A 20,740-nucleotide genomic window follows, 5' to 3' on the forward strand; every position below is an offset into this window, starting at 1 on the left:
CACAGATGTCTTCTACAAAAATCAGTCCTGTTAACACTTCTGCAATTTTAGACATATTCAAGTCAAAATGCCTCCCCACTTATAAAAGGGAAATAACAGTAGCACATCTTCAGCTTCGAAAAAGAAGAATTTGAGTTGCACTTTAATAAACAGGGCGGATCACAGCAGAATTTAAGGCACAGTAGGACTTCGTAAGCCATGATGGCATTTTGGCAGAAAACTGTGATGTTGACACAGTTGCCTGGAATCCTTCATGATACTCAAAGATTTGGAGCTGTTCTCAACACTACCCCATTCAGAGCAGCCATAATGTAGTTCTGCACCTATGGGGTGTATCACCAGGGGCACAAAACATACACCGCACATGCATCCCATGCACACAGAGCCTCAGTGAGTTTGCTTAGTGGTCTAGGAGGGGGAAACCCCAAGAATTCCCTCCAAAACACACATAAGCCTTTAAATCGACTGAGGAAGGGAGAGACAGGCAGCATTTTACATAAAACGAGCCTCCTCTGCTCAGTGATATAACCGGGAAGCAGGAGGGTTGCAGTCCCTAGGAGGTGCACTTCCTTTCACCTTGCCTCTTAAAAACTGAACACAGAACATAAAAACGTAATAAAAAAATCCCGAAGAGGCTACAGTAAAAACCACTGCTAACCTGAGCTACCATAGCACCCACCTACCTTCACAGCAGTTACAATTTAAAAAGAAACACAGAGTACAATTGAAGTGTAGGCCCAATTATTGATACATGTAACCCCAAGGTAAGGGTTTTCCTCTTTTAACTTGGGTAATCTCAGCATTATGTAGGGCATCTCAACACTGCTTATCACCACAAAACAAGTGAAGGAAAAAAAAATTAAAACCCCAAACCATCCCAGTTGCCATGGCAACCTCTACCTCTCATTCCTATAGGGCTTCATTTCCAAGCCACATCACAGACAGAAGTGTGCAAAACTGTAGGACTTGAGTGAAAAACAGAGCTGGAAAGAAGAGAGGGGGAAAAAAGTAAAAGAGCAAAGAAATAGGGTTGCCAGCTGGGTAAGTACATTCAGTATTTTCTTCAATGTGGTTGCTACAAGGGTATTGACATGGTCAGGAAACTAAAGGCAAATGATCCATACAGTGGTGAATCAGAGGAAAATAAAACACTCACAAGGCACTATTTCCCTAAAGGCTAGCAAACTGAAGGTGCTAATCTCTGTGCTACTTTTTTCTTTAACCACTCTTATTTTTTTATGAATTTCAAGCATTTTAAAAAGATTCTATTAAGAAAGAGTGAGGATTTCAATTCCACTGCTTGGGCTTGAGTCATGAGACTCAACAGTAATACTTACCTTGAATGTAAGGAACAGCCTCTTTCACATGAGTAAGATCACATGTAGTTCATAGAAGCTGAGCATTTACGTCTATCTGGAGAACAGATGCCTGCAGTGTCAAGTTATATACACCACTTACAAGTACAGCACAACTTCCAATAGCTCTGTTCACAAAACAGTAAAATTCAAAATCTACCCCTGAGAAACTATAAATCATTCCTAAAGAGGGACTAAATTATTTTGTTTATTTTGGTTTGTTGTTTGGTGTGGTTTTATTAATCGATCAGATTGGCATGGCAAGTTCTTGTAGCATTTGCTCTTAATTTATTATGTAACATAATCAGCTATTAATTTATACACATGAATTACCAAAGCATACTGAAAGGTTCTTAGGGCTTCCCATGAGACTGTATTTAGAAAAAAAGTTACACTGAGCAAAAGTACTCAATAAGTATACTGTATCTTCATTATCTTTCCAGACTTGGGAAAAGGAAGGGGAGGAGGATTTATTTTTTAAATAATCTATTTGCTCCTCCTGAAGAAAAAGCTCATGAATGAAAAATACAATAGCTTCAAGAAATTTCAAGGCACTTGCCAGACAGGAGCTGTTCTGAAGCAAAGAGAATGTAAGAGGAACAGAGTAAGAGAGGTCAAAACCAGAATAGACTTGACAATACTTAGCTGTCTTGAAGGGTATTTTTAACATTATGGTATGTTTACCTCCTACTTCAACCTGTTTCTGCAAAAGGATTTGGCTGGGGAGGTCTGATAGTCCCAGCTGCTGTTGGGAATAAGCAGCACTGGTTAACTTCTCTTCTTCACAAGAGAAACTACAGGCATGTAAGTCAATGGCACAGGAATCAAAACAGGCCTCTTTTCACTTGCTTTTGTTTTTAAGGTTACATCTCTTCCTTCACACCTCCTCATTTTGGGTCACATGCTCGTTTCTCACTCAGCATCTTCTACTTGCAGAGTTAAGTCTCCCCAGCATCCAGACAGAGGGTTGGAACATAAAACTTGCAAGCACCATTCTCCTCAAGTTTCAAACCGTTCTAGGACAAAGGGGTTGTGATTACTTTTTGAAAGGGCTGCTATTACCAGCAATGACAACTCTCCAGCACTGAGGGCAGACGGCTGCTCCCAGTTTACATGCACACCTGCCAGGCACAACTGTCCCAGTGGGGTACTACACCACCAGTATATCCAATGGCATCCATGGCCACCCAAAATTCGTGCATCACCCTGAAGAAGTGTCTTGAGAGTTTTGAATTCTCTAAATATTTGTGAATATCCAAGAAGTTTCAAATCAGCTTTTCAGTCCTCCATATCAACACTGTTTTGAGAAGAGGTTTAACGTGAAAAAGCAGTTCTTCCTAGGTCATGCTACTCAGCCCACACCCTTGTTTCAAGTCTAAGGACTTCTTTCTATAGCAGATACATTCCAGGATTGCTAGTCCTAATCAGTTCCCCATGCAAATTTGTATGTGCGATGATTTACACTCTCTCTGGCATCCTAACTACATTCTGAAGAAAACTTTTCATCTCACAAAAGGCATTTTTTTATCCTGAAAGAGAGCATCCACAGTCTCAAACAGGACTAGCCTTTTCACTTTGTTCAGATCATTCCCTCATGCCCTCTTCATCCTTAGAGGAATCCTAGCAATTTCCTTGTATTATTCTGCCTCCTTTTGAAGCTCCCAACCATGCAATGATTTCAGCACTAAGGAAGTATTTCTGTTTGAAACACTTACGGAACTGGTTAGTGGAGTACTCCTACGTTCACTGGTTAACAAGGTATACCAGTTCTTATCTCCACACACTGTAGAGAAAGTGCTGCAGAAAAAGCAGTCTCATTTCCTGAATTACATCATAACAAACCAAGACATTAAGATGTGTGACACATTCTGCTGAGGAGAAAGAAATGCAATGAGGAACAGAGATTTTTTTGCTACATATTCTTGCATTTAAACTGGAAGTCTTATTTCCTAGCCACTGTAATCTAATACTACCCTGCAGAACAACAGACTGCTCCTCACACCTGAATTTCAAATAATTCGGTTTCTCCCAAGCACATCTGTTTAGCAAAGTATTCAGAATGTCTCTAGCACTCTTCTGTGTGTAAAACCTCCAGGGACAGACTAAATTGTGTTCAAAACCAGTAATTTTTATTGTCACTATTAGTTGCTTTAGATCTTAAGCAACATTATTTTTACATAGCAAGCGGCATGACATTTATATCATACAAGTGGTATTTAAAAAGAAGGCAAGTAGGTGAGTGGAATCAGCATATTACATTCATAATCCTAAACATACTTCCAAGTAAATCACTAATATTCAATTTTAAACAGGGGAAAAGCAACAAACATATACAAAAATACAAATACACGTGTTCTTCAAGTGTGTATATAGATGTGAATATATATGTATGAATATATGTACACATACATGCACACACCCACATTCTTCCACAGCCAAGCAAATAAAAGTATTTAAATAAAAACAGGAAGTGAAATTAGGGGTTGACTGTACTCTGGTGAATAACAAACTTCCACAAGTGAGAAAACAATAGGCAACAATATGGTTTAAAAGAAAGAATACTGTGGTGGCACATTTATTCAAAAAGTAGTACACTTCCACTGAGTTCCTTACCACATTGTGATATACAAATGTTAGTTTTTGCACTCTGCTTCAGAGTGTTTCCTAACAGGCTTCTCTCAAAACTGAAAGGTTCTATTAAACAAAAAGGCTTGATGTGTGGGGTAGGGAACAATAGGCAGTGATCAGCATATATTATTTTATCTTTTAGAAAGGTCTATATGCTATACACATATCCTGTTCTTTCCCCAGTGGAGGTGAGTCAAATTAAATACATGAATGTAACTTTGTCACCTGTTTACAATAGGAGTTGCAAAAGCAGTTTCGCCAACGGTATTTTCATGAACCAGCTCAGGATGGGCCTAATGAGCAACAAGTAGCCCAGAAAGAAGACGGTTTGAGCTGATGAAATGCAGTATTAGAAACAACTCTGGAAGAAACCAGTGACTTAACCAAAAAGCAAAGGTAATTTGGGGACAGCCTGATTCAAAGATAATTCAAAGCTGCCACCTGAGAAAAGAGCTCCAAATCAGTAAGAGAACCAGTTTACTATTGGATACTAAGGAGAAAAGCAATGTTACAGACAAGTTATAAAGAGCACATAATCAAAGAGGAGAAAACAGACAAGCAACAGGGACCCTGCCCACAGAGAAACCCCTGGAAACAATGCAGCAAAATTCCTTATCCCTGGACTTGGAATTCAGAACAGGAGGGGCAGGGGCAGGAATCAACAGAAACATTCGTTAGAAACTGCCAAGAAGAGAATGAAAGCTAAAAACCTTGTATATCATCCTCCATGGCACTATAAGCAGGAAATCGCACCTCAAGATCAGCATCTACGCTTGGGTAATTGCTATAAAGCAACTCTCAATGAAAAGTGATTGCTTAATGGGGTTACTTCACATGGAAAACCCCAGGATACTGTCCAACATTACCAGGAAAACATTGGAATAAAAATAACGCCACTACTAAAAAAAATTGCTGAAGACTAAAACTGAAGGAGGACAGAGTAATCACACACAGAGATGTGTGTTGCTGAGTAAGATGCGCTACATCCCATTTTAATACAAACTTCTACACCTATAAAGAAGGAACGCACACCATCTCTAGAGAAAGGGGAGACGTTACCAACATGCACTGATTCCCAAAAAGGAACCAAACCTGAACCAAGGGGAAACACACAGCTAATGCACGACAACATCACAGAAAAGAGGAACATGCAAGTGCTTCTCCACCCATGCAGTACTAAGGTCACTTCTGATTGAAACACTACCCAAGTTCTAAAGAAAATGCTGTTAAATGGCTCAGTAGAGTGCTTAGAAAATGTTTTATGGAAAAAGCCTTGGATTTCAATGTCCTTTGTTTATCAGAAAGAAAGAACTAGTCAGGCATTTGTCTCCCACACAACTGCAAGAAAGAATAAAAGGCTTTTTAGACCCTTAGCACAGCACTGCAAGAACTATGGTCCACAGGAAACTTATCAGAGGAACACTGAAAAATTTTGTGCGAGATGAAAAGAACCAGAGGGTATTAGCCTAGAAGATGGCTGAGGAACAGCTGAATACATTGAGTCTAAGCAACATGAGATGAAAGATCATCTAGAAAGGAAACCTGCAGAGTGCCAGCCACAGCCACTCCACACCATGATGGATTGATGAGCACCTTCTTTATTGCTTTGGTCATTTATCACTGAGTCAGACTGAGGCAGTAACATAGATGAGATATGAAAGTGCTGTGCAAAGCCTGCTATTGGATTACTGGCTTTAGCACTTTCTGTGGTAAGTTATTTACTGCCTAATTGAGTTTCTGGACTCTGGGATAATGCTATCAACACAAAATATAGCTTCCAGCTACAAAAGCTGTGTGCATCCTCGCAAAGCTCCCTGTCCTTTCCTCTGCATCACTGATGGTGCCAATGATATTTTCCTCCAAAACACTGTCAGAGGCAGGTGGGGAAAAGAAAAGCATAAATTCTCTTCAGTACACAAAACGGATTATTCTTCACATCCAGACCAGCAAGTAAGTTGCATCTTTCAGTGTCAGTCAATGCCCCAAACATTTTTCCCCAACATATGTTTCAGCTTGACCAGAACGGAGATGTTTCTGCATCAGGGTTTCTTCTGGAGAGTGTTTTTTGCTGGTTTTTTTTTTTCTTCTTCTTTTTTGACAGTCTTTGTGTTTGTTCGCAAGATGGATTTAGAGTTGCATAACTAAATCTGAGTTTTAAATGCAGCAAAGTCACATCAGCTTAACAACATCTCAACCACAAACTCACACTGCATCTCAATACCAAATATATTATTGTTGCACGGAAAGGCCCCACCACTGACAAGGAACCCACTAAAGAATAAAGCCAGCAAGTCTTGAAAATTCAAACTGATTGTGGGATAGAAGCAAGATTTTACCTTCTTGCAGCTTTTATTTTTAGTTCAAAGTGCACCAAAAGCAAGCCAAGCATCATCAGAAGAAGGAAGAATTTGGCTTCCTTTTGAACTGCAAGCAAGTCTTAAGACTTTCTGGGGAATCTCATACATCATTCACTTCCTTCAAAACTGAGCTGAAAAAGCCAGCAGGGTCAAGGATGTTCCAGCTGCCTTGTCCCAACAACAGAACTAACTAGAAAGGATGAGAGTTCAAGGGGATTGCTCCTTGTCCCGTTACTCCCTGCTATTGTTTCCATATCCCTACAAACTCCCTGTTGGTCTAACTCCCAGCTTTAAATTAAAACACACCTTCCCTATCTGACTCCAATTATTTAGAATAGTCTTTAAATGGAGTAGACTCCATTCAAAACATGTCCAGAATATCCATCGTCAGACCGCTGCAGAGATGCTGTCTGAACATCTCCAGGTTCTCCTGCACCAACAAGGAACAACATGGCTTGCCCATGTCTGGGACATGGCTGTATGAATCACAGCAGCTTTACAGCGGTCTTGCTAAGCCAGAGATTTATGGCATAAACATAAGTCCAATTCACCACTTACATTTTATTCTGGAAAAGCTGTAGTGTTGTCAGCCAACATCTAAACCAGATAAGGAGAAACAAGGATCTCTTCATCTCGGAATAAGTTTGGAGGTTCTGCTTAGAATACAAAGCCTAAAAACAAACAAACAAACAAACAAACAAACCTCCAAAAACACAAAACCAGAAAACAAGGATGCTATTTCCCAAAGTATCATGTGACTTAGTGCCTTCATATCAAGACAAGTACCCTACCTGCTCAAATGACATTTCCTTAGTAGAAACAGACACCAAAAGTCCCTGACAGTAGCTTCCAATAAATGTTTTAATTAAAGATAGCTATATAGAGATAGATATATAAAACCTGAAAATAGCTAAACAATTCTGTTAAATTTGCTAACCACCTTGCTTATTTATTACTTAAACCCCTTACATTTTACCTTTGGCAAATAAACCAAACTGAGTTGACATTAGAAAGATTTATAGCACTGGAAATATTTGTAGCCCCAAAATGTACAGATTCACAATTTTTCCTACTTTTTTTTTTTTTAAAGTCTTTTATGGAAAAACAAGCAGCACTGTGAAAAGAAATGTAGTTAATGGTGGTTAAAGTAAATCCTAAACTCCAAATTAAACTATCTGCTAGCTATTTTTCTAATGTATGAAATTGGTTCTTCTGTGCACTATCAATGAGAACTCAACTCTTTATTTTTTCTACAGACTTCATATATTTAATACTTTTTGTTTTTAAGATGCACAAACACATGCACAGAAACCCAGGCACTTACACTACCTCTTCCTTGCCAAGCCTGAGGAAATTTAAACGCACTCAAAACTGAAATGACCAGGATTTGGAAAGCAAGAGCAATATAAGAAAGTAATTGTTCATGTTACAATCCAAACATTACTTATTCTTTCGCACACACACTTATCAAAGGAAGTGACAGCTACAAAGAGTAAAGTGGCAAGAAAAATAAAGAGTGATTTACAAAGGGTTTATGGAAAACAAGGTGGGGGGGGCGGTGTGGAGAAAGAAAAAATAAACCACAGCTGCAAACCTGGTTGACTGAGATTACAATAAATATGGGCACAAAAGCTTAATACAGTCACATCTTCAGACCCAGCTGGACACTTACCCCACATAGGAAGACTACTGCCTTCCCTGTAAAATTTCACTTATAAAAATACTTTGCCAATTTAGCAAGAGAGCTGCAATTCTCCCCAACAGTACCTCCTGTCCCGTTCAAAGTGCTGGCGACAGCAGTACTGGTCCTGAACTGCAGAGGGAAGCAGTGTCTCACTTCAAAACAGAGATTAGATCCAGGACACTTTGTGCCTTGTACTGAGAGCATCAGAGCACCCCTTCTACATATTTTTCAGAATACACAAGAAGAAAAGGGAAGGATCACTTATCTTGGCTTGCACTGCCAGAAATGTGTTAAGAAATCATTACACTTTCTTGTATTTTTGCTACACAGCGATGTAAGCCACATGGGCATGTGCCAGTCTGCTGAGTAGTTGGTAAGTTTACTGAAAAACTCCACAGACCTGATCATTCACATATAGAAGATGCCAAGGGTCAAAAGCACAAATTGTGATCAATTAAAGACTCAAATCCAGGTAATTGAGGCCACAAAACTACTCAAAATAATGATAGGCAGGAGCTTTTTTTTCCTCTCCTTTCTTTAACTGATGGAGTCTTATCATCAGCATGCTCAGTTCCCTTCAAAGTTTGGAAACTTGTTTAATTCAAGACCACCTTCAGAGAAGGACAACACAAACAGCATCAGGGGACTGAACACCTGAACCCACAGATTTGGAACAGAAACCATTGCAAATTCACCTAGAAAAAAGCCACTCGATGGCTTCATTTTGAAGCCCATAGGTGGTTTATCAAAAGGAATGCCAGTGACAACAACGTCAGCTCAGCTGCAATCAAACCCACAGTCCTAGTCTCTCTGGGGAGAAGAAAAAGGAGATAGCAATTATCTACCAAGTTTTTTCCAGTCTACTGCAAACCTTTCCTTCACTAAAAGCTGGGTGAGTTATTTTCTTAATCAGGCTGGTACTCCTAGAGATCACCCTTTTATTACTTTCTAAAGAACAACGGTCAAACTCCATTAGTTAAAGCAAATGTGACAAGGAGGTAATTATTAAACTGTATTTACTTAAAATACCATTCAAGAAATCATATTGGCGTTTATTAAATAACTTGGAACGAATGAGCTGCCAAGTTATACAACAAGGTACGAGGGTGTAGACTGCTGTCAACAGTGGCCACCGTCAGCGAATGACCCATCGGGTATTTTTGAAATTTGTTGTTTAGCAGTTAAGTTGTTGGAAAAGACAAACATTACACTGAGCATAGCTGGCTGAAAACTGACAAATGAACAACTAAAAAACCCAGTTCTTCACCCAAAGGAGACACTGACGTGTCAGGTGACATCACAGGGTTTCGCCCCCCACATTCTGAGCAGGGAATGTTACAGCTAATGAAGAGTATTTTTTCTCATTACCCCTCACACACACAACTTGTTTGGGGTGGAGGTTTTGGATGTAGGTTTAAAAGACATATCTTAGCAATGCAGCTTAGAAGTTCCTCATTAACACATCGTCATTAGACAGCCCTTACCTGGAATTCAGCCTGAAAAGCCAAAGGGGAAAAAAAAATCCCAGACCACAAACTGTCAGCACAGTTTTCAAACTAGGAAAAGACCCTAAACTCAAGTTACAGCTACCTTTATGGACCTAGTATGTGAATGGAACAAAAGCGAGACATCCTGAACGAAAGCCTTCCACATTTTATTAACGTACCCAAGCCGCGCAGCTCTTCAAGTAACAAAAGTGGCACCTGAACACTCACTTCCATGACTCTAGTAATTTGCCTTTTTTTAAGGCAGTGACGTAAATAAAAGACTGTAAAAGATTAGCTTTATGCTTTTTCACAAATAAAGAAATTTTCACTCGAGGTTGGGGTTTTTTTGCTGTTAGGGTAGGCAGTGACCTTCTGCTATGCAGACAATATGATGCATCTCCCAGCAAAGTTTTAAGCAAATCTAAAACCATTCTTGCAAGACTTTTTTTGCACCACACAGCATGACTTCCACCCAACTTAATCCTGCACCCTCTTCACCCACAACGACGACAAAAGACAGGAGCTATTTCAAGCACTGCAGGGTACTTCTCTACACCCACGGCCTTGTTTGATACCACCTCAACAATGAAGCTCTTGTACAACACGACTCCTCCAGATGTGGTTTTGGAGATGCAACCCAAGCCGGATGGGCTGCATATGCTCAAAAAAGACATCAAGGTGTTGTTTTAGGGTTTGGGTTTTTTGGGGTTTTTTTAGGCAGGACACGCAGAGCCCCTCTTTTCCTTATAGCACCGTTTGGTTTCGCTGCATCAGAACGGGCCATAACTTCACCACCTCCACAAACCCCAGCTGCCACGGGGGCTGGCAAGGAGACCCAGCAATTCCTTCTTCCCTCCCTGGCATCAGGGTTTAAAAGGTTCAAACTTGACACAGGTTGTGGCTCCTCCGTGGCATCGGGCATGCCAGCAGGTAAGAACACCCCTGGGATGGCTCTGCTGCGAGCCACCGGCCACCCCGGTGGGCAGCGGCTGGTGCCTGCGGGAGAGGCCGGTGGCTCGCAGCGGATCCATCCCAGGATGGGCAGGAGCAGTGCTGGATCAGGGCAAACAGCTGTGCCACCAGGCAGGAGCGGGCAGTGCCATAAGCCCAACTTATTCCTGGTATTATTATTATTGTTGTTAGAATGTACTGTAACTTATTACTAAAATTATTGTTGTTAGACTTATTATTATTGATAGCATTTATTATTATTAGAATTCGTTGTTATTAATATTAGAACTACTGTTGTAATACTAGTATCACTGTCGGCTTCAGACCTTTGTATTTTAGAGATCATTATTATTAGAATTTTTAGTATTACTGTGGTCGTCAGACTTTATTATGAGAATTTATTACGATTACTAGAATTTTTATCATTACTGTTGTTAGTTTTTTTCGTAGAACGTATTCTTTTTAATACCGTGCCATTTTATTATTATGAGAATTTTGCTGCTGCCGTTTATGATCACTATTAGAATTTCTGTTAGGAGCGTTTGTAGGAATTTTTCAGTTTCTCCTGTTCCCCGCCCCCCGGCCCCCCATCTCGCCCAGGACGCGGCGGTCGTTCCCAGCAGGTCCCGCACGACCGGCGGCCGCCCCGGCCAGCACGGCGGCGCGCCGCCCGGCCTGCCGCCCCCCCACCCCCCCGCCGGCTGCTCTACCTCCCGCCCGGCCGCCCCCCGCCATCCCCTTACCCTCGCACTGGTAGCCGGCCAGCCCCCAGATGAAGTCGGTGCAGTAGTGGCAGAAGGTGGGCTTGGTGAGGGTCACCCTGCGGAAGCTGTGGCCCGGCGAGCTGCTCGCCGCCGCCGCCGCCGCGGCGGCGCGGCCCCGCCCGCCCAGCAGCGGGCTAGAGGCCGGGCTGCCGCCGCGCAGCGAGCGCGTCCCGTCCGCCATGCCCGCTCCTCGCGGCGCGGCACCGGCCGCCGCTCGCCCTCGCTTCCGCCCCAGGCGGCGGCGGCGGCGGCGGCGGCGGCGGCCGCGGCGGGGGCGGGGGCGGGCGGGGGCGGCGCCCCGTCGGGGCCTCGCCGGGCGGCGCCGCGCTGCCCCCTGCCGGCCGCCCCGCGCTCCGCCGCGCCGCGCCGCCCGCCCTGAGGGGACGCCGGAGCCGCCCCGCCGGCTCCCCTCACGCCAGCGGCCCTCCCTCAGGGCCGCCGCCATCCTGCCGCTTCCCAGGCGTTTCAGGTCTGGTCCCGGCGCGGCCTGAGGCGTCCCCGCTCCGGCCAGGTGCGAATTACGCGCAGGGCGCCTAGGTTCAGGTGAGCGCTGGAGGAATAGGTGGAAGGGTGTCGGAAAACGAGCTCCTCCGCACCTAGCAGGCCTCGGAGAGATGGGCGTACCTCGGTGCCCCGCCGCTGCTGCCGCTGCATTGCGACCGGTGACAAGGCCGCAGGAAGCAACGCTGAGGCAGGGAAGGAAGACCTGCTTGTGAGGAGGTCTGGTCGCAAACAGGCAGCGGGTTCCGTTTGCAGCTTAACACCGTGAAGCTGGAGAAGGCTGCTGGTTTCTTACCGTCACATTAAACCGGACAGTTTTGCTACCACAGCCTCGTGCAATTTGGGAGTGCACGAAGCTCCGTCTCAAGAAGTCTTCTGATGATGCGTTGGGAGAAGAAGATGGTGTGCTGCAGATTTTGCCTTCTGCTGTCAACATCTCTGCCTTGATGTGAAAAGACAAAGGGTTCTGCCTAGCGGTCTGTCTCCTCCATAACACAATTTTTTCGTTCTTTATGTTCACCTTCCTGTTGCTAGTTTCGAAAACGTTTACAGACCAGAAAGTTTCTATGTTGCTAGTCTCCTCCTCTGCCTCTGAAACGCCTCTGTTTCTTACATTAGGCAAAGTATTGTGGCTGGAGTAGGTTGGGACAAGGAAGGAGGCTCTGCCTCTGGATCTTGTTTATATAGATGTGTGCTGTCTGCACCTCTATATGTCTGATTGGGTCCTAGATCTCCCCTGAGCTGTCTGAAACAACGCCCAGGTACCATCATTAAGCCATGAGAGACAAGAACAGAGTAGTACAGATTTTCATCCCTGACAATGATTTATTTGTGTTTTGGTGAAAGGTTTAATAAATCATCCTGTTGTCCTGTACACCAACAATGAAGTCCTTCTAAAATTTCTTAGCATCTTCTAGTTTCTACTAATCTTACTTTACATCTCCTTTCCTTATTGTTAATATGACCATATTTATGACCAATTCCAGGAGAAACAGTAAAAATAACTTAGGGGACTAAGAAAGCATCTATGTCTTTTTATGGTTGGAGAAAGAGTGAGCAGTTAGATACAAAAGCTTTGAAATATTTCTAATTGCTCCTACAAACATGACTTAGAAAACACACCCAAGATACTATAGAGCTTTATGGAGACCCAAATATACAAGAGGGTGGGGAAGAGGGAAGCAGCGTGAAATCTCTTCCCTCGAGAAAATGGTGATTAGGAACAGCCAGCATGGATTTGCCAAGGGCCAGTGATGCCTGACCCACGTTATTGCCTTCCATGACAAAATGGGTAGATCTGTGTAGGGGGGGAGACTAGTGGTACCTTGACTTCAGCAAGGTTTATGACATGGTCTGCCACAATATTCTTGTATTCTTGTATTGTTTAGCAGCCTGCTGGGTTAAACCACGGCACCAAGCTGGAATATTATGGTCCAGCATAGGTTGATGACTAGATGAGTAAAAAACTGGTTGGATGGTTGGGCTTAGTGGGTAGGGGTTAATGGGTCATACTTGAACTCTGCTTGGAGGACCGTAATGGGAGGAGAACTGCAGGTGTCTCTCCTGGGACCTGTTGCATTTAGCATCTTTATCAACAGCGTGGCGAAGGTGATGGAGAGCAGTTTTGTCAGGTTTGCACATGACACCAAGCTGGGAGGAACAGTCATTACTTGACCATCCAGAGGGACCTGGACAGGCAGGAGAAATGAACAGACAGGCAAGTGGGGCAGCGCTGTGGAAAAGGTCCTGGGTATCTGCTTGACAATGAGCTAGTATGAGCTAGCTGCACACCCTGGCAACAATCAGGCTCAATGGCATCCTAGCTGTTCAGGAGCACAACTAGTAGGCTGAAAGAAGGGATTATCCCTCTTTCCTCAGCACTCGTTAGAGCATTGCGTCCGGTTTTGGCCCCAAATACAGGAATCACATTGACAAACTAGAACTACTTCAGTGAAGGGCCACCAGGATGGGGGCTGGAGCACTTATCCTGTAAGGAGAGTTTGAGGGAGCAGGACTTAGCCTGAAGAAGAGACAGCTTCAGGGGGACCTCATAGCAGCCCCCTACTACCAACACAGAGGTTTTCAAGGAGATGGAGCAAGGCTCTTCACAGCAGTGCATGCTGGGAGGACAAGAGAAAAAGGGCAGAACTTCAAACAAGGTGTTCAGGCTGGATATAAGGAGAAATCTCTTTCCCCTAAAGGCAGCCAAGCAAAGAAGCATATTACATAGAGAGTTTATGCCATCTCCATCCTTGGAAGTTTTCAGGACATGACTGGATAAGCCATGGCCAACCTGGTCTGACCTCATGGGCAAGCGGGCTTTCAGCAGCTCCTTCCAACCTGAATTATCCCATAATCCTATGATTCAAAATGTTACACTCGGCTATTTCAAATGTGAACGGACTAAAACACACACACAAATACTATCTCTTCTAAAGATCTGGCTATGTTGTCCATTGGTATGAGCTGACATAGTTCCTTGAGTTTTATCTCTGTGTCCACCAGGTGAGAGTGCAGACATTCACAGAGGACACCTGAATTCAGAGAGTCTATGGGAACATTTAAATTCCTGTTGAAGATGGAGAAAGAGAAACTGAGACAAACAAAAGCAGTCTGTTTGCCATTCTGTCTGCTTGCCTTAACTACTGTGTAGTCTGTTTCAGTGCTTTCAAACAAGCTGAGTTTGACTATATTAAAACAAAAGTTGTAATTAGATTAGAAGTGCCAGTGGTTTTTTAGGTGAAGTTCAGTGCTGTTCGCCAGATTTGTTCTTTGGGACATTCCTCCTTGTTCAGGAGAGGAAATCCCTTCTGTATGTGATTAGCCCATACTATTGTATTCTCACCTAGCTATAGAGACCTTGCCTCTTGCTTTTCTTCAAGAACTTGTTGCAGGATATGGCTCATAACTCCCCCAAAACAAAGACTGAGACAAGCAGCGGTGAGAGACAAAACTTGGTAAAGATAAGGGGTGGGGGGGTGGGGGGTGAGGGGAGGCGGGGAGGGGTGCAGAAGCTCTCCAAGCCTCTCTGAGGAATGTCTTCAAACACTTAGAAGTACCCTGAACTGAATAATGCAGGCCTTGTGCTCAATGAACTGATAAGGATAGCCATGTGGGAGGAATAGCAAAGGATGCAGCTGGGGGAGGAAGCCCTGTGGAGACAGTCTGGTTCTGCTCTGGTGCAACTTGTGAAGCTTGTTAACTCTCTGTTTTCAGGGCCATCCCGTCCAATGAATGACCTTTGCCTCATTATTCACGAAATGCATATTAAAGTTGACATCCTTGCATATGCTAATGCAGATTACGGAGATCATGCTAAACATATGTGTGACTACAGCACTCGTCTCTCAAGCCAAATCTCTCAATCCAAATCATGCTACACGTCACCTGGGGGCTGGGGAGGGAGGAGTGGGAGAACCTGAAATGAAGCTGCCATGGCGGCAGGAGGGCGAGTCATACTGATACAGTGAACATAAAGGGGGAAGATAGGTGCCACTGAAAAGAGAAGGAAAAGGAAAGTGTGTGGAATTCCACAGAAAAGTGCTTTTATGAACCAGAATCCCCCTGTTAGCTGGACCAGTGCTGGAAACAGGACCAGTCATCTCTTTATCTCTCTTTTTCATGCTTTCTCTCTCTCTCCCTGCTCCCCCCCCTCCCACCCTGTCCCATTTCTCTTTTCTCTTAGATTTGTTAAGTAATGCAAGGTGTACCTTACTGCTTGCCATAATTTGTTATATACCTAACGAATTATTGGAAAACCTAGTTTAGGACATAAATTAATCAATGTGAGAATCTAATAAATGTTTGTATAGAGACCTGAGAGTTGTCTCAACTTAGTCCACACTGATGGGGATTTGCGAATCTGAGACACTCACCCTCCTCTTCTGAGTGGGTCATGACATTTAAATTGGTGTCACGGACAGGAACACCTTGGTGTTGGAAGGTCCTAAGGGATACTGATTCTCCACCTGATTAACACGGACAGGGAGAACTGGGAAGTCACCTCTCAGCTGATTCAAAGAAATTAACTCAATAGTTTGATTCACTGTTAAGTAGGTATTCTTTATTGGCAGCGCTGGATGCACGGGGGATCACTCCACCTATCGTGCACACCGTGGGGTCTAATTGTGCATGTTAAGTACATGCTCTACATACATATTCACTAGATTTCCAAGAAATGTTATACATATTCATTAGTTTTCTGGGAAACTATTAGCATATGCAAATATCATTTACGCAGGCGAATTGAAGGTCTCTGGTGGTCTTCAGGAGTCCTCTGGTGGTCTTCCATAGTCTTTCTCACTTGTCCGCTATTTGACCCTCCTCAGGTGATTCTGCGCAGTATGGTCTTTTACATGTTTTGATACATCAGTGCTTGTTAGTGCTCTTATTATCTAAGTTTTCATTAGTGATGTACAACCATATGGTTAGTTTAAGCTAAATTATCTACAAGGATGAGAACAAAGGCAGGAGTTCTTATCTTTTCTGGCCCTATCTATTCAAGCAAGGCCTCTACTTGTGCCTTCTCCACAAGATCGTAAATTCATCAAACATTTAATTAAGTTTTGTGATTGTTCATGGCTCCTTCTTGCTCATCACTCCCAAGTACCAGTCTCTGACAGGCTTAATCCTTGACAAACACCAGTCTTTGGTCTGTAAAGTTACAGAGAGACAATCATTAAGCAATTAGCAGTTCGTTCTCTATATCACAGCTATAAGCTGGGAGAGGTTCCAGTGGTAGCAAGCCATGACTGCCTGGGAAATATCGGTGCTTGACTGCTCCTGGATTCTTGAGAAATTGAAGGAGTACAAGGCGTGACCTACTCCACCAGGAATGGTATGGGCCCACGATAATTGGCATAATTCAGAGGCAGTGGCAAGTTGTATCACTAACCTTGCGAAGGAGCAAAGGTTGTGGTCAGGTAAAGGAAAAGCTATAGTGTGTACTGCATTAGGGGCAGCACAGACCACAGCCCAAAAGGATAGACACTTGATCAGGCAGGCAGAAGGGGAGACAATCAGATCCTCGCAAGACCAGGTAAAAGTTCTCCAGGATCAATTGGCTGAGGAACATGATGTTAATAAAACGGTCAAGTCCTTGCAAGAGCAAATTGAAATTTTGCAAAGCCCATTAGCTGCTGAGTGTAACACCACTCAGTGACTCCACACAGCTCTGTTGGATGCCCTGGTCTGAGAAAAAAATCTTACAGTCCAAACTAGAGGAGAACAAACAAGAAACCCGTGACCAAACGGAACTTAACTCCATCTGGGATAGTGAACTGGGATTTACAAGTCTGGCAAAATTATCCAAGAGATCCTTGTATCCAACAAAGGAGTTAGAGATGAGCCAAGAAATTTTTTACCCCCAAAATGAGGAGGCAACATTGAGACTTCTAATTAAGACCAAGATGTTAACGGTCAGGTGGGAAGGGTCCCTCAAGTTACTGTCCAAACAGTAACATATTCAGCGACTGAACTATAAAAAATCCAGGAAAAATATACTAGATTAGCTCAAGAAACCAAGACTGAATATGTATGGAGGGTATCATTGACTGACAGAGACTGGGTTTTATTGTCAGAAGATGAGGCGCAGGAGTACTGGGGGCCTGGGGTATTTTTGATCACTGACAACCGGAGAGAATTGTGGTCCATAACCCAATGAGTTACATATTGGGAAGGGAGATTAGATCCCATGGAACGAGGGGACCCAATGGGTATCAAGACCCCAACTATAAAACACTTAACTGAAAGTCTGCAAAAGACTGCTTGTCTCCAGTTGATGCATGACAGGCGTTTAGTATCTCAGCAACCCTCCCCGATGCTATTAAATGCCAACCCCAACAGGATGACTCCCGTGATCCAGGGCTTGCCTGACTGTTTAAAACTATATGCGGTCCAACTCCAGGACCATTTGTGGGATGCATTAGCCCTGAGGGGAGGAAGACGGAACCAACAGCAGGGAGCTATGACCTGAGGGGAAGTGGCACAAGAGTTGATTAACTATGGCTGAGGGATGGGCCTCACAGTGGGAATGGGTAAATCTAAAGTCGCTGTGCATAGAATAGAATAGAACAATGGGAGGATCACCCTCCCCTCATGAAATCCAGGGGCAAAAATAAATCTGTTGTGGGCTGAAGGAATTGAGAAGGGGGTGCTCCGGCACGTAATGGATGACCTACCCACCACAGCCCTAGAGAAGCTTATTTGAGCATGGAGAAGTCAGAGGAGATTACCCTTCAGGACAGAGCAGTCCTCCCAGGGGAAAGGCAGTATGGAACCGAAATCTCACGAGGTGGCGGTAACTGTCGCTCAAACACCTACTACTCCTGAAAAGGACTTGATTGATTTTGGATCAGGAAACTGGACGTACTGTCCCAGTAAGTGAGTTGGGGGACAGCTGGTGAGTCCACCTAAGAAGGCTCACAGAAAATACTAAGGGACACTTGTTGATTACCTTTACCCTTGGCCCTTTTAAAATCCCAGTTACATTTTTAGTGGGCACCAGTGCTCAAGTCTCAGCACTCTGAGCGGATGTTGCTGACCGCAATGGCATAGCTGCCGATAAAAAACAGATTTGGATTACAGATGTTTTTGGAAACTCTAAGCCACAGCCAGCGGCTTGGGTTAAATGCTAGTTACCTGGAAACTAAACTGCAGTAGAGGCTATCATGAGTTTGGGAACTTTCCCCATAAATATCTTGGGACTTGATCTATTAAAGGGATGAGCTGGTGCAAGGCTGGTTGCCGGAGAGAAAAGCCGTGAACCCCACAGTTTCCCACCACAGACCACTGGCATCAGGAAAGTCTAAGCACTGGAGTCCAGCCTGGCTTTCTCTGAGAGACCACCAAAACAGAGCCTTTGCCTTTCAGCCCAGGAATTTCCTTATGAACCACTGCATTGGCCTAAGATACTGCTCCTGGCAAGACCTCTGGCTGTGGTGGGATCCCAGGCTTCATGTCAGCCTCTTCCTGTTCCATAAGCCCTGCTCAGCTGATAAGAGAATCAGCTCAGCCTGAGTATTTCTCTAAGTTGGATTCAACCTCAAAAATACTTAAATCACCACATAGTGCCACTGCAGGATCTTGGGATTTGTTGGGAGTCAGACCCTACTAATTTCAGTAACTGTTATATTGCTCTGTATGCTTAGTTACTTTCATCTAAGTAAAGGGCATCTACAGACAGGTTTGACACACACACAGGAGTAAAATGTTTCTCTTGAAAATTAAGTCCTCTTGGTTTTTTTCTAACTTTTTTTTAATGATCACATTCCAAAGCACGCACGCTACACTCCATTCTTCACTAAAAAAGTAAAATAACTGTCTTTTTTTTTTTTTTAAAATCAGCATATTACGTCTTCCTGAAAGGCTCCTCTACTCCCAGATGCCCACTTAGAACACTGGAATATAAAGTCATTTTTGCTTGCTTCTGAAAGCTTAAGAGGTTCAATTTACCAACAAATACTTGAGTGCATTGTCACAATTACTCATTAACAAGAGTTTCAAAGATCAAAGACACATCAAATAGTTGCTGAGGTTTGGCAATTTAATCCTAAATTAGTTTCATATGGAAAAAAACAGCCTTTAACTCTTCCTTTCAGTGTGCTAGCTTTATGTTCAGGTTGGGAAGGCAGACTTCAGGGTGGGAGTTTAGGACAGCTTGCCATTTCCCTGTGGGTGTAGCCAGAAGAAAAAGAACGTGAAATAACAGGGTGTAATGTTAAAGTACAGCAGATACTCCTCCATTAACTTTCATGTGAATGCTTGCTCCAGAACTAGGGTTCTGTAGCCTAGGTAAATTTTCTTTGCAAATAGACTAAACTAAGCACTGCCAGTGTAATTTTTAGCATGCAACAAGATCATCCAGATGGGAGTCTAGTGTGGAATAGCCCTTTTGAGTCATTACCCTCCGAATAACACATTTACAAAATCTCCTAAAAGGCAAAATTACAACAAGACCTGCCATCAGGCCAGTACTAAATGCTTTTAGGAGGGGGACATTTAAAAAGAGGCTTAGCCTTGGTGTGTGTTGAAAGCACCACAGAATTAAATCTGGCTATACAGGAGCCGCTTGCATAGCAAACATGACTGAAATATCTCATCAGTGTTTAGTAAATAGATTTTCAGTGGTTGTGGTCAGTTAAGAAACTGCATTAAAAAGCCCAAGGTGAATGGGATTTCACTGATGGAAATGAAGCATTGAGAGCCCGGTAGCACTGAAATTAACATTTCGTAGTAAGTCCCATTGGGTAGATTGGTCTTGGCACAACCACAGCTTTTGATTATGAGGCAGTCTGTTCACTGAAAGAGTCATCAACAGTGGAGGTATTATTTGCACATAGAGCAATCATAGACGATTACCCACTCTCATGACATCTAAATGTTGTGCTAAAAAACAGGATAAAAAGAAACACCAACCTGTGTTTTCCTCACTATGTTATCCTCAGCTGCTGTGTTCGGTAGTTGTCCTGTTGGTTAGTGCAACCACTGAAGTAGATCTTAATGAAGGCTTAGTTGTATAGAAAGACTTGGACTACCTGCAAACAGGCAAAAAAGACAACTTTTTAAACAGAAATAGTATTGCAGTGCCTGGCGTGAAATGTAATTTAGCTCTGTGCTCTCACTTTTGCTAGGGGTCAGGGTATACCCTTATGATGCATCATTCTCTGCCCTCAGAGGCAGGAAAGTATGTCAGAGAAATATTCATTGTGACTGTGCTGTATCATAAGTGATCTGGTCTGGTCAGGAAGACTTGGAAGAAACTTAGCAGAAGATTCTTGAATTTTGACTAGTGTTTTTATTCAGAATGTTAACTTTCTGCAGGAAAAGTGAGAAATCAAAAAGCAAAGTACTAGTACAAACATTTTGGTAAAAAATAGGCGATATCCAACTTTTCATTGAAAAGTAGTTAAGAACAGTCAATCAGTCACGTTCAGGCATAAAGGTGAAACGGACAAACATAGGCTACCACTAGGGTGCAGCAGAGGCATTTCGTCTGCTTTTCTCTGTGTCTTTA

The 20,740-nt window shown here is 43.3% G+C and overlaps 1 protein-coding gene across 2 annotated transcripts in view; it reads right to left on the reverse strand.

Annotated features, from left to right (window-relative positions):
- DGKQ (diacylglycerol kinase theta) overlaps window positions 1-11,407 on the reverse strand; it is a 102,556-nt gene extending 91,149 nt beyond the window's left edge. For both annotated transcript variants that reach the window (XM_049795884.1, XM_049795882.1), the window contains exon 1: window positions 11,206-11,407. In XM_049795884.1, the coding sequence (XP_049651841.1) occupies window positions 11,206-11,407 (202 nt within the window). The remainder of the gene's footprint in view (window positions 1-11,205) is intronic.
- Between the last annotated feature and the right edge of the window lie 9,333 nt (window positions 11,408-20,740).

The sequence above is a fragment of the Accipiter gentilis genome, chromosome Z, assembly GCF_929443795.1.
Source record: "Accipiter gentilis chromosome Z, bAccGen1.1, whole genome shotgun sequence".
NCBI classification, from domain to species: domain Eukaryota; kingdom Metazoa; phylum Chordata; class Aves; order Accipitriformes; family Accipitridae; genus Astur; species Astur gentilis.